Source organism: Zingiber officinale, chromosome 10A (genome assembly GCF_018446385.1).
Source record: "Zingiber officinale cultivar Zhangliang chromosome 10A, Zo_v1.1, whole genome shotgun sequence".
Lineage (NCBI taxonomy): Eukaryota > Viridiplantae > Streptophyta > Magnoliopsida > Zingiberales > Zingiberaceae > Zingiber > Zingiber officinale.
In genome coordinates, this window is record NC_056004.1 from 46,042,470 (window position 1) to 46,060,002 (window position 17,533).

Here is a 17,533-nt window from a genome sequence, read left to right on the forward strand (position 1 = left end):
AGTATGAGACAGAAGTACCCAGAGTTATTCTAAGTTCGAGGATGAACTTTTTATAAGGTATGGGGGATTGTAATGCTCGAAAAATTCTCAAAACTATTTTAGAAATATTCTATGATTTTTCTGGAATTTTAGGATATTTTTATATAATTTTTAAAGCAGCGGAAGTAGCTAAAACAAATAGAACCGTAAAATAGCCTACGCGGGAATTGAACCCGAGACCTATTGGGTCCTACGACTTATAGATAGCTCTAGTAACCAAGTGAACCCAGCAGGGTCGTGCTGAAAAGAAAGGGAATCAATTATATTTATATTTGAGTTGGGCCGAATTACCCACTTAATATAAATAAAGATTTAAGTGAGGAATTGTTATTTTTCTTAAAGGAGAAAAACCTTTCCCTCACCCTAGTCACGCCGCCCCCTCCTCCTCTTTTTCTCTCGGCGCCAACCACAAGCAAGGCTAGGGTTCCGCCCCAAGGGCACTTTCCGGCGACGACTCCGACACGAGGACGTTTCTCTCCGCGAGAAGAACACATAGACGCGAGAAGGTTGTCGAAGGGATCGTCTTCTCCGGAAACCTAGCGATTAGAACCGTAAGAAACTTCGAGCAAGAGGTAAGAAACCCTTCACCTGCAGTATAAGTAGCTTTCGTATGAATTTCATACTTCAGTTTAGTAGTACGTAGACTTTCGGCACAAAGGATGCGAATTAGCGCACACCACGTGTTCGATTAAATTATTAGCACAGTTAAAATGCAACTTAAGCATTTTACTGGTTTAGATAAATGCGATAGAAGCATTTTACAGCTTATTAGTCTTGCTATAGCTATTATGGGACTAGACGTCCAATGGGTGGGCTTCCACAGTCGCCTCTAGGTTCAGACAACCTAGCTCTAGGTTCAGATAACCTAGAAAGAGAAAAACAAGTAATAATTAGCTATGTTCAGTATTTTACTTTCTCAGTGGCACTGTACTGGATTAGATATCCATTGGGTTGGGCTCTCATAGTCGTCCCTAGGTTCAGCTAACCTAGTAACCCTACTAAATTCGAGACTTGCAAACCCGGGTCTAGTTAGGGATGCGCGCACAGCAAGTACAGTTGCCGGGCCCAAATAGCAACATGATTATGTATTTTAATCTATTATGATAATTAGTTTTCAAAACTCCCAAATTGGTTGAGTATACAGTTTAACTTCAGTACTAGCTTAGTTTAGTTTAGCTCAGTTTATGCTTCAGCTCAGCTCTTTCCTATGATTATGTGTGATAGCTCTATGTTCAGTTTTGTTATACGTGCTTTAGATGATAGTATGCCATGACTAGTTTATGATTTCCATGTATTGTATGATAGCATGCCATGTTTTAGTCCAATCAGTACATATTTTTTTTTAATAGCATGTTTTAAAAGCATAATACATCGAATGCATGTTTTAGTTAGGTAGATGGTTTCTTACTAAGCTCTCAAGCTTACAGATACTATTTTCCTTATACTGTAGATAAAGGTAAAGGGAAGATGGACTAGTGGAGGCTGGAGGTCAATGCAGTGATGGAGATGTGTGTGGATGGAACTTGGAACAAATATCTTAGGGATTTTAGCAAGTTTAACTATCAGAACTTTGTTATTTTAGTTTTTTTGCCGTTCAGTTTGCTTAAATGTTATGAATTAGTGGATTATGCACCATGACATGTGTAGAATGCTAGATAATTGATGTTAGGAGGCATTTCATTTAGTTTGGAATTGATATGAGTGATTTTGGCATGAAACAGTGCTGAAATCAGGCTTCTGGTGTGAAATCAGAAACCCCAATCGATCGGTCGATTGATTGGGGCTTCTCAATCGATCAACCGATCGATCGAGAAGTTCGCACCGTGAACAGTAAGCTCCCGGATCGATCAGCTGATCGATCCTGATGCCTCCTGTCTCGAACAGAAAGCCCTGGGATCGATCACTGGATCGATTAGCTAGTCTGGATCGATCAGCCGATCGATCCAGAATATTGCCTGGAGCACAGTAGCGTGCTGAATCGATCATTAGATCGATCCAACCTAAGTTCCATATACAGTAGCCACCTGGATCGATCAATGGATCGATCCGGCCATTCCAATCGATCCGTGGATCGATTGGGAGGCCTGATATCAGCAAGAAACTCTTAGTTAAGTTCCTTGACCATTGGGGGATGTAATATATGTCATGAATAGTTTAGATTGCACCCCTTAGCACATGTAGAACCAAGAAATGATAATAGTTTAGCAAAATTTTAATTAGTACAGCTTCCGCACTTAGATTTAATGATGGTCATGGAATAGTTAGCACAGATTAATGTAACGATCGGCCTCACAGCCTAGTTGGTAGAAGGCAGGTCGTTACAAGCCGAGCTAAAAGGCATGGTCAAGAAGCTTGCCCGTGTAAAATCTAGAGCCAGATTGGTTTTAGCCATGCCTTGTGGCACGATTGCTCCTCCAGATACCCTGTTTTGAAGAACTGGTCATGCTAAATGACATGACCAAAGAAGACAAAGCAGAGCAAGCTTTGCTTGAGCCGTGCCAAATGGAACGACTGTGTGCTTGATGCCATAGCCAAGTTGGTTCTTGCCGTGCCAAAAGGCATGGCCAGATTCCCAGAATGTTGCTTGGCCATGCCTTGAGGTATGACTGATGTGCGTAGATTGTATACTCTTGTTTAGCATATTTTGACGCACATTCACATACTTTGAGCATGCTTTATCTATGCATTTTCATACTTCTAGCTTTCCTTTCAGCATATTTACTCTTTTTGTTCGAAGATATGATTTTGTGCATTTTCTGTATACAAGGGTCGAATTTGGTGAAGGATTCATGTTCAAGGCCAAATCTGTAAGCAAAGCTAGAGAGGAAGGCACTGTACCTGAACCTCACACAACCTTGCCATGGGGGGTTGCCTAGGCCGTGTGGTTGCAGCAGAAAAGAAAGTGGCTTCGGCCGTGTGGACCTCACATGGTTGTGCCAAGATTTGAAGCTAAAAGAGGCCTCGGCCATGTACACCACATGGTCGTGCAAGGTTTCCAGAGACCAAAAAGGCCCTGGCTGTGTACACCACATGGCGGTGCAAGGTTTCCAAAGACCAAGAAGGCCCTGACCGTGTGCACCACACGACCGTGTAAGATTTTCAGAGGCAGAGGCAGTGCAGGCCGTGTAGATCTACACGGCCATGTAAAGGGAGTTGTGGAAGAAGCATGTCACGTCCGTGTATCACACACGGTCGTGTAAGGTAGGCATAGAAGGGAGTGGCCTTGTCCTTGTGAACCTCACACACCCATGCCTCGGGGTCGTGTGGTGCCCAAACTATTAGAGTGTATACTAAAAGCCTAGCTTTTGTAAATATTTATTTTTGAAATAAAAGAATCACATTGGTCAATATCTACATTTATTTGTTAAATGTAATTATTCAATTAATTTATATAGTAGACAACATGGTGTGTGGTGTCACACACAGAAGATCATGTTGTTGGTTCTTTATAAATTATAAACGGTTGCTCACGATTAAGATGGAAAGGAACAAACCATCGGAATAGTCGTAGTGTAATTAGGTATTAGTTTATCTTGATTAATAAATTACATTGGTACACTCTAAGTGTATTGAGTAGGACCATTTTAGGTAAGTTCTTTTTGTACTGACTTTATAAAAGAACTAGACCTTAGTTATTTTGGAAGTGTGTGCTCTTAATCCTAATATAATAACAAGCACATATATTTAATATTTATTTCTTTGACTTATCAAAGGGCGAGGTTTAGCTCGATAAATCAATATGCCGGATAAGTTGGGAATGATATTACTTATAGCGTGTGTTGTTGATTATAGAAGGAATCTGTGTCCTAGTTATCTAGGTTGAGAATGTCCCCAAGAGGAGCTCATAAGGATTGCCATGTTAAACCCTGCAAGTGGAATTAGTCCGACATGACAATGAAGTTGAGTAGTACTACTCTTGGAGCTAGATATTAATTAAGTGAGTTGTCAGTAACTTACTTAATTAATGGACATTCGTTATTTTAAATATAGGGAGACTAACACACTCATGATAAGAAGGAGCCCATAATGTAATTTGGGATTGGTGCGGTAGTGCGATAATAACTCTCTAGTGGAATGAGTTATTATAGATGAACTTGAGTTGTGTGTTCGGGGCGAACACGGGATACTCAAGCTCATTGGAAGGCCAAAACCAATTTCTCCTCTAGGTCCCTGTCGTAGCCTCATTATAGCCTCAAGTCCATCCAAATATAAGCCCATCTTGGTGTCCAAGAAAGGGGCCGGTCCATTGCTTGGTGACCAAGCAAGGGCGGACCACATCCTCTTCTATAGGGGCCGACCCTATTGCTTGGTGACCAAGCTAGTAGGGGCCGGCCACAATAATCCAAACAAGGAGGGTTGTTTTTGTTGAAGTGTATACTAAAAGCCTAGATTTTATAAACATTTAATTTTGAAATAAAAGAATCACATTGGTTAATATCTACATTTATTTGTTAAATGTAATTGTTCAATTAATTTATATGAATAGATAACATGGTGTGTGGTGTCACACTCAGAAGATCATGTTGTCAGTTCTTTATAAATTATAAACAGTTGCTCATGACTAAGATGGAAAGGAACAAACCATCGGAATAGTCATAGTGTAATTAAGTATTAGTCTATCTTGATTAATAAATTACACCGGTACACTCTAAGTGTATTGAGTAGGACCATTTAGGTAAGTTCTTTTTGTACTGACTTAATAAAAGAATTAGACCTTAGTTATTATGGAAGTATGTGCTCTTAATCCTAATATAATAACATGCACATATATTAAATATTTATTTCTTTGACTTATCAAAGGGTGAGGTTTAGCTCGATAAATCAATATGTCTGATAAGTTGAGAAATGATATTACTTATAGTGTGTGTTGTTGATTATAGAAGGAATCTGTGTCCTAGTTATCTAGGTTGAGAATGTCCCCAAGAGGAGCTCATAAGGATTGCTATGTTAAACCCTGTAGGTGGACTTAGTCCGACATGACAATGAAGTTGAGTGGTACTACTCTTGGAGCTAGATATTAATTAAGTGAGTTGTCAGTAACTTACTTAATTAATGGACATTTGTTATCTTAAACATAGGGAGACTAACACACTCATAATAAGAAGGAGCCCATAATGTAATTTGGGATTGGTGCGGTAGTGCGATAATAACTCTCTAGTGGAATGAGTTATTATCGATGAACTTGAGTTGTGTGTTTGGGGTGAGCACGGGATACTCAAGCTCATCGGAAGGCCAAAACCAATTTCTCCTCTAGGTCTCTGTCGTAGCCTCATTATAGCCTCAAGTCCATCCAAATGTAAGGCTCTTCTTGGTGTCCAAGAAGTTGGCCGGTCCAATGCTTTGCGACCAAGCAAGGGCCGGCCACATCCTCTTCTATAGGGGCCGACCCTTTGCTCGGTGACCAAGCATGAAGGGGCCGACCACAATAATTCAAAAAGGGAGGGTTGTTTTGAATTTTTAAAATCTTCTCTTTGTAGAAAACTATAAGTTTTAAAAGAGAGATTTTAATTTTCAAAACTTTCCTTATTTGAATTAAGCCACATGTTTTAATAGAGAGTTTTAGAAGTTTTAAAACTTTCCTTTTTTAACCATCCTCATGGTTTAAGAAAAAAAAGAAGATAAGTTCTAAAATTAAAATTTTCTATCATCATGTTAAAAAAGGAAATTTTATAAGAGAGTTTTTAAATTTTAAAACATGGTTTTAATTTTTTAGAACTTTCCTTTTTTAACTCCTCCTTTAGGAAAGAGAGCTTGTAAATTTTATAAGAGGATTTCTTCTTGTAAAATTTTTAAAAATATATTTCCTTTTCCTCTTGATGAGGTGGCCGGCCACCTTGCTTGGTGCCCAAGAAAGGGGCCGGCCATAATTACAATTAAAAAATCATCACAAAATTAAAATTGGTGATTGATTCAATCAAGAGGAAAGAAAAGGAAAAATAAAAAGGGAAAAGGAGAAACTAGAGGATGATTTTATTTTTTGTAAAAAGTTTTTCCTTATTTGCCTTGGGCAAGTAATATAAAAGAAGGGGTGAGGGGGCTTCATGAGACACAACTCTTATTCTCTTGGTTGGAGACTCTCTTGGTGTGGCCGACCCTCTCCCTTCTATTTTCCCTTTTGCTCTCTTCTCCTTGGTTGTGGTGGTGGCTGGATTTTAGAAGAAGAGGAAGAAGCTTTTGGGTGATGTTCATCTTGGAGGATCGTCGCCCACACAACGTCCATGGCAAGGCGAGGAATACGGCAGAAGATCTCGAGGTTATTAGCTTACAAAGAGAAGGTATAACTAGTAATTTTCTTCCGCATCATACTAGTTATTTTCTTTGTAAGAATTCTAAATACAAGAGGCAATTAGATCTAGTTTATGAAATTTATTTTTTGAGTTTGTGTTTTCTTCTTTTTCGAATTTGTGATTCGATTGTTCTTTTTGGTTAACCTAGAGTTATTTAAGGAAATTAAATATTAGCTTTCTTTAAAAGGCTTTGACTAAGCGGTGGTGATTGCTCCCATATCTAAGAAGGTCATGTGCCTCGCCATGTAGTTCTGTAAGCCAATTTTAGAAATTAATATTTAATGGAATTAATAACATAAGTGGATTTGAATCAATAGTGTTAAGTTACACTTGCGATTCAAATCTAAACCATTAAGAACAGATAGGTTAAATTTGGAATCAATGATGTTAAGTTCCTTCTGCGATTCCTAATTTAACTTCTAAAGAACACAATAGGTTATTTAAGGAAAGATTCGACACTTGTATAAAAATTTTAGTACAGTGGAATCGGTACGTTCTCCTAGGACTAACCAACAGTTCTGAATTTTTAAAATCTTCTCTTTGTAGAAAATTATAAGTTTTAAAAGAGAGATTTTATTTTTTTTTAAACTTTCCTTAATTGAATTAGGCCACATGTTTTAATAGATTTTTAAAAGTTTTGAAACTTGCCTTTTTTAACCATCCTCATGGTTTAAGAAAAACAAGGAAGATAAGTTTTAAAATTTAAATTTTCTATCACCATGTTAAAAAAGGAAATTTTATAAGAGAAGTTTTAGATTTTAAAACATGATTTTAATTTTTAGAACTTTCCTTTTTTAACTCCAACTTTAGGAAAGAGAGCTTGTAAAATTTTATAAGAGTTTTTTCTTCTTATAAAATTTTATTAAAAATAATATTCCTTTCCTCTTATCGGGGTCGGGCACCCTTGCTTGGTGTCCAAGCAAGGTGGTCGGCCATATTAAAAAATAAAATCATCAAATTAATTTTTGGTGATTGATTCAATCAAGAGGAAAGAAAAGGAAAAATAAAAGGGAAAAGGAAAATTAGAGGAAGATTTTAATTTTTGTAAAAATTCTTCCCTTATTTGCCTTGGGCAAGTATTATAAAAGAAGGGGTGGGGAGGCTTCATGAGACACTAGTCTTATTCTCTTGCTTGGAGATCTCTTGGTGGTCGGCCCTCTCTCTTCTCCCTTTCACTTAGCTCTCTTCTCCTTGGTGGTTGTGGTGGCCGGATTTTAGAGGAAGAGGAAGAAAGCTTTTGGGTGGTGTTCATTTTGGAGGATCGTCGCCCACACGACATCCAAGGCGAGGTGAGGAATACGGTAGAAGATCTCGAGGTCATTAGTTTACAAAGAGAAGGTATAATTAGCAATTGTTTTCCGCATCATGCTAGTTATTTCTTTTTGTAAGAATTCCAAACACAAGAGGCATTAGATCTAGTTTTTTGAATTAGTTTTTTGAGTTTGTGTTTTCTTCTTTTTCGAATTTGTGATTCGATTGTTCTTTTTGGTTAACCTAGAGTTATTTAAGGAAATTAAATATTAGCTTTCCTTAAAATGCTTTGTCTAGGCGATGGTGGTTGCTCCCATATCCAAGAAGACCATGTGCCTCACCATGCAGTCCTGGAAGCCAATTTTAGAAATTAATATTTAATGGAATTAACAATATAGGTGGATTTGAATCAATAGTGTTAAGTTCTGCTTGCGATTCAAATCTAAACCATTAAGAACAGATACGTTAAATTTGGAATCAATGATGTTAAGTTCCATCTGTGATTTCTAATTTAACTTCTAAAGAACACAATAGGTTATTTAAGGAAAGGTTCGACATTTGTATAAAATTTTTGTACAGTGGAACTGGTACGTTTTCCTAGGACTAACCAACACAAACCTCCCCTCTATATAAGACCTCCTTCATGAATTGAAAGGGAATCTTCTCCCTTTTGGGGGGAATTAAGATTTGGGGCGATTCTTCTTCATCTTGGAGGGATTTCCGGCGATTTAAGGGAAGATCTTCATCTTTTTGACTCCGAGGAATGAGGATTGGATCCGAAAGCAGTTCTTCATCGTAGATAAGCTTTTCTTCCTCTTCTTTCTTGGATTTGGGATTAAGATGCTTGTATTCTTCTTATCTTTGGATTTTTTTTTCCTTGTTTATGGATTAGATCTCTTGTTCTAGGATGGAGAGAGTAATTACAAGGATGATTTGATGTAAAATTCTTGTGGATTTTCCAATTTTCTATTTCTATGATTTTGTCCTGTTTGTATCAATTCTTTCTTGTGTGGATTGTTGTGATTAGGGCTTAATTACCATGCTTGATTGAATGTTTGAATATCTTGTGGATCTTGTATGGATTGTTTCTCACTCAATTTTCCGAGGGACGTTCATGACAGGAACATGCTCGTGTAAGGACATTTGAGGGATGATCTTGAAGGTGAAATAGGGTCATTCAAGGGGGTAGGATGGATAATTTGCATTAATCTTTGCATCTCGATGTGGTTGATGAGTGATGAATTCCTATGTTGATTATCCAAGGGACGCACGTGATAGGCAAGCCCGTGTAAGGACAATATAGATTCATTTCTATTTGATCACATTTAGGTATAGATTTAGTACTAGTCCGGTTGTCTATTGCAAGAGAGAACCGGCAACTCTCTACAAATAATAGGCAATTGAGGAATAAGATTCGGTAGATCATTTACATTGAACAACCTTGCAAAGAAACCAAAACTCCTAGAACATCCCTTATCATTGCCCTTATTCTTGATTCTTATTCTTTTGTTTCTATGTTTTACTTTTCATAGTTACAATTTGCCTTTGTGAATCAATTGATTAGTTGTTTGGCTAACTTGTGTTGAGACATCTTTAGTGGTTATTCCAGTCCCTGTGGATACGATATCTTTTATTATTACTTATGACATTTCCGTACACTTGCGGAGAGTCAACAATGACCAGCCCTTGCCTTACCTCTATAAGAGGGGGACTTCATCTCCTACAAGAGGAGGAAGTTGGGTGAATGGGAGGAGACCATCTAGGTCAAATTCTTGCATCCGGAGGTATCATCTGGATGATCCGAGGTTGTTTTGCTGCTCCATCCTCGTCAGCACACCAAAATTTGCATCCAAGGCTTCACTTGACGTAAAAGGATAAGATTTCCTCTCCCTACTCTTGGATTTCTATGTATTTGAGTCATTGGTTTGCATTTTTAGCTATTATGGAATAGATTTCTATTGTTCTAGGACATAGGATGTAATTGTAATGTGTGGATGATGTAAATTCTATGAATTGCCAATTTCCTACTTTGATGAAGCTTGTATGCACTTATTCTGTTTGATGAAATGCTTGTATAAATACTTCCTTTATGAACATTAATTTATCTATCTAGATTGCATTTCAGTATACATAGATCTTATTTATGTATTAGATACATTGCTTTGTATCTAAATCTGAGCATGTACCTAAATTTTCATTAGATAGATACGTAGATTATTACCTTTTCTGAGTGTACGTTCTGATATAGCTCGCCATGACCTTAAGATACTTGTTTGGAGTTGAGTATCTAAGGTAACTATCCTTCTATATGGAATGTAACCTCCTAAGAGAGAATGATTCTATGTATGGATAAGTCTATCACTTTATCTAATGGACTTCCCTTAATCACGTGCTATGCAAGTGACCTACATAATCTAGAGACATATACCCGGGGATACCTTGTGACAGGAGTACTCTACTAAAACCCAAATTTTCTATGCTACTTTTTCACTTGACGGCATACTTGGTTACTGACAGGGAATTACTCTGATACACCATCGTGAGTTGGAATTCGGTAGCTATTTACACTGTCTATCAAACATAGAAACTGAGGACTAGGAATAGGCTAATTTATTGCACAACATCCACCATTACAATGAAAACTTTGACGTAGAGCATTTGATGAAATAGAGACTTCCTCAATTTATTTTCTTTTACTTCTGTATTTGATCAAAAATCTCAAAACAACCTATTATCGATTTTATCTAGTTAGATTCAAAGTGTAGGACCAACTAACATTTAAGTTTCAATCCTTGTAGGATAGACTTATAAATTTTATTACTTGGCGATAACTGTGCGCTTGCGGTTACCACACATCAAGTTTTTGGCACCGTTGCCGGGGATTGAATGTTTTAAATCTAGTTAGTTTGCATTAAAGTTTATCTAGATAATTCTTTGATTCTTTAGTTGTTTAATTCTTTAGTTCTTCTTTGTCTTCCCTTATTGCATTTTAGTTATGCAATTTGAATTCCGCATTTTGTTTTCTTTAAAACAAACAACAAAATTCTAGCTTTTTTCTAGTTGGTATATTTGTGTATGCCAAGAAATTCTATAGATCTTTTACCCGTTGATCCTGAGATTGACCGAACATTTCATTGAAAATTAAATCTACAAAAGAACCGACAAGAACAAGAGCAAATAACCATGGTAAACAAAACTTTGAAAAATTATGCTGCACCTTACGCGAGAGGGCCTAGATTCAATATCTCCAGGCCTATAGTTGAGGCCAATCAGTTTGAATTGATGCCAGCTTTCATTTCCATGGTTCAGTAACACCAATATGGCGGTGGTCCGATGGAGGACACAAACCATCAGCTTGATAATTTCAATGAATTATGCAGCACAATGCACATCAATGGGGTTCCTTTATAAACCATCAGATTATTATTGTTTGTGTTTTCTTTGAGAGACAGAGCAAAGACTTGGCTAAATTCTTTGCCTCCAAATAGTATCACTTCTTGGGCCCAGTGAGAGCAAGTTTTTCTAGACAAATTTTTTCTCCCAAGCAAGATAGCCCATCTCAGAAATTTAATTGCAAGTTTCAAGCAAACATATTTTGAATCTCTCTATGAACCTTGGGATAGGTTTAAGGGAATGCTGAGAGACTGCCCACATCATGGATTGGAGAAGTGGCTCATGATTCACACCTTCTATAATGGTATTAATTATCAGACAAAGGTTTCCTTTGATTCTGCCATAGGCGGTGCACTAATGAACAAGGGACTTGATGAAGCTGAAGATATCATTGAGAGTGTGGCTCAGAATCACCACCAATGGGCCTCAAAAAGGAGCTCAGGAGCAATTAAGATACCAAGAAAATATAGTGTGGATGCCTTAGACTTAATTACTGCAAAGCTTAATTCACTGTCTAGGCAATTCGAGAATTTGAATTCACACCTTGTAAATGCGATTTCTATATCTTGTGAAGTGTGTGGAGCCTCAGAGCATGTACAAGATTGTTGTCCCTTTGAAACTATCAATATTCAAGTATCTTAGATGGAACAATGTGATGCTATTGGTAACTAAATCAGAGGCAAAACAATTCTTACTCCAACACTTACAACCCAGGGTGGAGAAATCATCCTAACTTCTCATACAAACATTCGAGACTTTGGGCAACAATCAGGGCGACAGTCTAATCCATAACCAAGTCATTTTGAAAAGCTACTTGAGAAGATATTGGCTAACCAAAATGAGATGAAGTTAGATATCAAGCAAATGAACATCCGGTTGGATAACTCAAAAAAGCAGATAAATATAAGAATGGACAACTAGGATAAGCACATCAAAATGCTTGAAAACCAAGTCACTCAAATAGCTAGTTCTTCTTCCTCAAGAGTACAAGGAAATTTTCCCGATAAATATAAAGTGAATCCAGTGGAGCACTACAAGACAATCGAGATAACAAGCGGGCGAACCTTGGGTATTCCCCAAGTGACCGCTATAGTCGAGGATGGAATTAATTATAGTGAAGAGTCATCTACTTCCTCTTTCATCCTAGAGCAGGAAAAGAAGGAAGAGGAGATTACCATTGAGGTTGAAAAGATCTCACTTGCAACTGAAATTCAAATAGTTCCATTTCCTCAAAGATTGCTCAGAGCGCAAAAGGATGTAGAGTTTGAGAAATTTTTGGAAAAGATCAAAGAAATTTGTATTGATATACCATTGTTGGATGCTCTGCACCAGATGGCCAAATTTTCCAAGTTTATGAAGGATATAATTTCAAACAAAAGGAAGAAGGGTGGGTTTGAGATAGTTACTTTAACTGAGGAAGTTAGTGGATTGCTTCTAAATGTCTTACCTCCTAAACTCCAAGATCCAGGTAGTTTTTCAATACCATACAAAATCAAAGGTACAATTATTGATAAAGCCTTTTGTGATCTTGGAGCTAGTGTTAGTCTCATGCCATATTCCATGTGTAAGAAATTGGGGTTAAGTGATCTAAAGCTGACAAGTATCACACTTCAACTAGATGATTCCACATGCAGATATCCTTTGGGAATAGTTGAAGATGCGAAAGTGAAGATAGGGAATTTTGTTATCCCCATAGATTTTGTGGTCTTGGACATGGATGAGGACCCGAAGATCACTATAATTCTCGGAAGACCCTTCCTCGCCACAGCAGGAGCCAACATAGATGTGAAAAATCACCAGCTGTCATTAAAAGTTTGCAAGGAAGAGCTGATTTTCAACTTATCCCCAACCTCACCATATCCTTCTTTTGAAACAACCTCATACTCTTTTCCAAGTACTTTCATGCTTATTGAAGATGATCATAAGTTTAGAGAAGATAAATAAGAAAGATTTCTGCATCATTCGACTCAACCCCCGGACATAACAGTTAGTACGGGGAGGAAAGATTTGGTATTTGTAGGAAACAATTTCATTACTCTACATCCCCCCCCCCCCCCCCCCCAATTTCATTGGAGACTCAGTTAATGGGGGAGACTAACACAGTTGGCCACGGAGGGGAGCATCTCCCTTTCAAAGCTAAGGCTCCTAGTTGAGCCGTGTTAAGGGTCGAGCTAAGGACTTAAAACGAGCGCTACTTGGGAGGCAATCCAAGAGTTTTCATTTCTTACTTTGTTTCTTATTTGTGGAGTTTAATATTTTCAATCTATTCATTTTTCAGGTCATGGATAAATAAACAATAAAGGGCAATGAGAACAAACGTTCCAAGTCATGGTAAAAAACTTGAGCCATGCATCTTACTTGGAGGAAAATAGGGACCATGCCCAGATTTCTGTACCTGGCCATGCCTTTTAGCATGGCCACTGCACTACCACTGCACTTCCCCACAACCAAAGCTTAGGTCTTTGACCTTGCTGGTGCCATGTGGCACAATCAGAGATGCCAATAAACCTATGCTCGTGCCAAATGACACCGGCATGATAGAAAATGCAGTGCCATTTTGGCACCAAGTAATAAGGAAGTTGACCGTGCCAAAAGGCATGGCCACATGAGAGGATTGCGGAGTAGGCAGGGAAAAATTGGCACAACCCATGCCATTTGGCATGGGCCATGTTAATGACTCATGGCTGGGCTATAAACCCAATCATGGCCATGTTCTAGGGTGTAACACCCATAGGGTCCTTAGCAAAATTCTAGAATATTTTATCATGAATAAAGAAAAAAAAATATATATGCTTTAGTTAAATTTTGCTCCTAGCCAAATACTTAAACAAATAAAATAGAAATAAAAATATATAAGGTCTAGGACTTGAACTCTAGATCTCTCATTAGATGCCTGAATAAGATAACCACTAGACCAAGAGAAATTATAGTTAGAAAAGAGAGGGAAACCATAATTAAATGTAAGAAGAAAATGCTCTTCTCTTAGAAGGAGAAGTGAGAGTTGTCTTCTTCCTCTCTAATGAAGAGATGCTCTAGAATATTCTTTTCTTACTCACCAAGAAGGGATGTATCTAGAATTTTCTCTTAATTATGAAGAGAGTAAAAGAAAGGAGGAAGAAAAATATTTTTTTCCTTCCTCCTCTCATGATGAATAAAAGGAGGAAATTAAAATGAGTTGGCATTTTTCCTCATTCACCTTCCTACTCCCTCCTCCTCCACCGTGACCTCTTCTTCACCATTTCCTCTTCTTGCCGAGACCAAGGAGCAAGGAAGCTTCCCCTCTCTAGGAAGGATCCACAACAAAGGTTAAATCTCTAAGGAAAACAAGCGCAAGGAAGTGAGTATCCCCTCACTGTAGTACAAGTAGCTTCGGTTTAAAATGTTTTTCGAAACTCTAAAAATTTTCTTGCAAGAATGTGGTCAAGATAAATAATAGGTAGTCACTTAGGGTTAACAAGTGATAAGAGATGCTTCATGTTATAGAAAAAGAAAAAGAGAAATTTAGAGCCTTATTGCATGTTTCGGCCAAGGATGGAAGAGAGGACCTAGAAAAAGTTTTCATTGATCACATGCTTAATTTTTCTACTCTATGATATATGAATTTCACATGTTGTTAGTTAAGTCTTCATTCTTCATGTTGTGAAAAAAAAAGAGATACCTATCTATATGGTTCGGCCAAAATTGATTATAAGGCCTTAGGTCAAGAATTTTAGATAGAAACCATACTAGTTGTACCTCTTTGTGATGTATGAATTTTTACATGTTTATAACCAAGGTTTTTATGCTTCTTATGGAATAAAATGGTATGAAACCCTACTGATATGTTTGGCCAAATTGAAATAAATGGGTTAGGGTTAAAGTTTTGAACTCAAATATGCTTAGATCATGAAGCACAATACCTTGTATGCACTTAGATTAAATGTGCTTGTTATATGTTTAAGTTTTATGCTCCTTATGGAATAAAATGGTATGAAACCCTACTGATATGTTTGGCCAAATTGAAATAAATGGGTTAGGGTTAAAGTTTTGAACTCAAATATGCTTAGATCATGAAGTACAATACCTTGTATGCACTTAGATTAAATGGGCTTGTCATATGTTTAAGTTTTATGCTCCTTATGGAATAAAATGATATGAAACCCTACTGATATGTTTCGGCCAAATGAAAATAAATGGGTTAGGGTTAGAATTTTGAACTCAAATAGGCTTATTCATGAAGTATAGTTCCTTGTAGGTACTTGTACAATGCTCTATAGGTACTTAGATTAAATGTGCATGTTACATGTTTAAGTCTTATGCTTCTTATGGAATAAAAAGACATGAAACCCTACTGATATGTTTCGGTCAAATGAAAATAAATGGGTTAGGGTTAGAGTTTTGAACTCAAATAGGCTTATTCATGAAGTATAGTGCCTTGTAGGTACTTGTACAATGCTCTATAGGTACTTAGACTAAATGTGCATGTTACATGTTTAAGTCTTATGCTTCTTATGGAATAAAATGATATGAAACCCTACTGATATGTTTCAGCCAAATTGAAATAAATGGGTTAGGGTTAGAGTTTTGAACTCAAACATGCTTATTCATGAAGTATAATGCCTTGTATGTGCTTATATCAAGTTTACATGTTATGTGGATAAGTTCTATGCTTCTTATGGAATAAAATGATATGAAACCCTACTGATATGTTTCGGCCAAATTGAAATAAATGGGTTAGGGTTAGAGTTTTGAACTCAAACATGCTTATTCATGAAGTATAATGCCTTGTATGTGCTTAGATCAAGTTTACATGTTATGTGGATAAGTTCTATGCTTCATATGGAACCAAATGATATAAGAACCCTACTGATATGTTTCGGCCAAATTGAGATAAATGGGTTAAGGCTAGAGTTTTGAACTCAAACATGCTTATTCATGAAGTATAATGCCTTGTATGTGCTTAGATCAAGTTTACATGTTATGTGGATAAGTTCTATGCTTCATATGGAATGAAATGAGGTTGAAACCTACTGATATGGTTCGGCCAAGATGGATTAATTGGGTTAGGAAAGAGTTTAAACCTAACCAAACATGCTTATGTATTTTCATGATATGTAGCCTTTGATATATAAGTAGATTAAGCTTTCATGCTTTATGATGTGATGAAAATATGCTTTACGATATGTTGCATTTATATGTCTTATGATAAGATGTGCCATGTTTATGATATGATATGATAGACTTATGACATGATAGGCTATGGTCATGATATGATATGCTAGACTCATGATATGATATGCCATGTTCATGATATGTTATGCTAAGTTCATGAGATGATATGCCAAGTTTGATGATAAGAAAATAACATGTTATACTTTATGTTATGATAAGAACATGTTATATAATGCATGTGTGAATGGCTTATGTAAGAAGAAAATCCTAAAGAGTTGCTTCCCTTAAGTTGGGACCAAGAGCATTCTTCATGTTATGAAAAAGAGTTGCTTCCCTTAAGTTGGGACCAAGAGCACTCTTCATGTTATGAAAAAGAGTTGCTTCCCTTAAGTTGGGGATCAAGAGCTCTCTTCATGTTATGACAAGAATTATGACATGTATGATATGATGAGATATGATATGCATGATATTTTACTTTGTATGGCTTGTACCAAGGGTGGGCTCCATAAGCGCCCCGGGGTCGACGGACTATGAACGGACCTCGTTAAGGGATGGGCTCCTCAGTATGCCCCTAGGTCGACGGACTATGAACGGACCTAGATCCCTAGTAGGTTCGAGGCTAGCTACCCTGTCCTAGGGATTGAGCGCATTTATGTTTACATGTGGTACAAGCCGGGGCCCTTCTCATGATGATGATATGATATTCAAGTATGTATACTACATGTTTTGAAAGAAGCATGATGCATATGTGCATTCCATGATACATGTTTTAAAAATATACATATTGCATCTACATGCACATATTTATGAAATTATGTTTTTGCACCCTTATGAACAGGTATGAGTTATGATACATGTTTACATGATATGATAGGCTTCATGATATATGCTTACAGAATGTGATATGAATCATGATATACACTCACATGCTATACTCTGATATGTTATGCTTCTTATGTGATATGATATATTATGTTCTGTTTTCCCTCATGTTATGTTATGTTATGAGATGTTATGGTTTTTACATGATAAGATATGTTCTATGTTATGATTCTCCATGCTATGTTATGCTATGCTATGGTTTCTACATGTTATGTTATGTTATGTGTTTTTCGGATTTATGGGTAGGCAAGGATCTCACTAAGCCTTTGGCTTATAGCTACACATTTTCCTTGTACTGCAGATAAAGGCAAGGAATGGATTGTTTAAGGGGAGCAGAGCAGGAAAGGCAATGAGGATGTGTGTGGAAGTGCTGGTGGATAGATCTATTTAAGTTTTTGAATTATCTAAGTTATGCATGTGAACAATGTTGGACCTATGCTTATGATAATGTTCAGCTAGTATGATATCCTACTCATGTTATGTTGGTACGTTTGACTTCACATGCCATGTTAAGAGAACTAGATGCATAT

At 37.1% G+C, this 17,533-nt stretch overlaps 1 protein-coding gene and 1 non-coding gene across 2 annotated transcripts; one reads left to right on the forward strand and one right to left on the reverse strand.

Annotated features, from left to right (window-relative positions):
• Nucleotides 1-11,132: 11,132 nt before the first annotated feature.
• Nucleotides 11,133-11,239, reverse strand: LOC122028450. The gene has a single exon (XR_006124819.1). It is a non-coding gene; the product is annotated as a small nucleolar RNA R71 (small nucleolar RNA).
• On the forward strand, nucleotides 11,211-12,914 carry LOC122026634. Its single transcript, XM_042585366.1, has 2 exons — nucleotides 11,211-11,516; nucleotides 12,123-12,914. Exons 1-2 carry the CDS (start codon nucleotides 11,211-11,213, stop codon nucleotides 12,912-12,914), a joined length of 1,098 nt encoding a protein of 365 aa, XP_042441300.1.
• The last annotated feature ends 4,619 nt before the right edge of the window (nucleotides 12,915-17,533 follow it).

Excerpts from the sequence above, each read along its gene's own strand:
- LOC122026634 (XM_042585366.1), top strand. The coding sequence starts at position 11,211 with ATGCTGAGAGACTGCCCACATCATGGATTGGAGAAGTGGCTCATGATT. Across the intron at positions 11,517-12,122 it reads AGAATTTGAATTCACACCTT|GAAAAGAAGGAAGAGGAGAT; the intron begins GTAAATGCGATT and ends ATCCTAGAGCAG.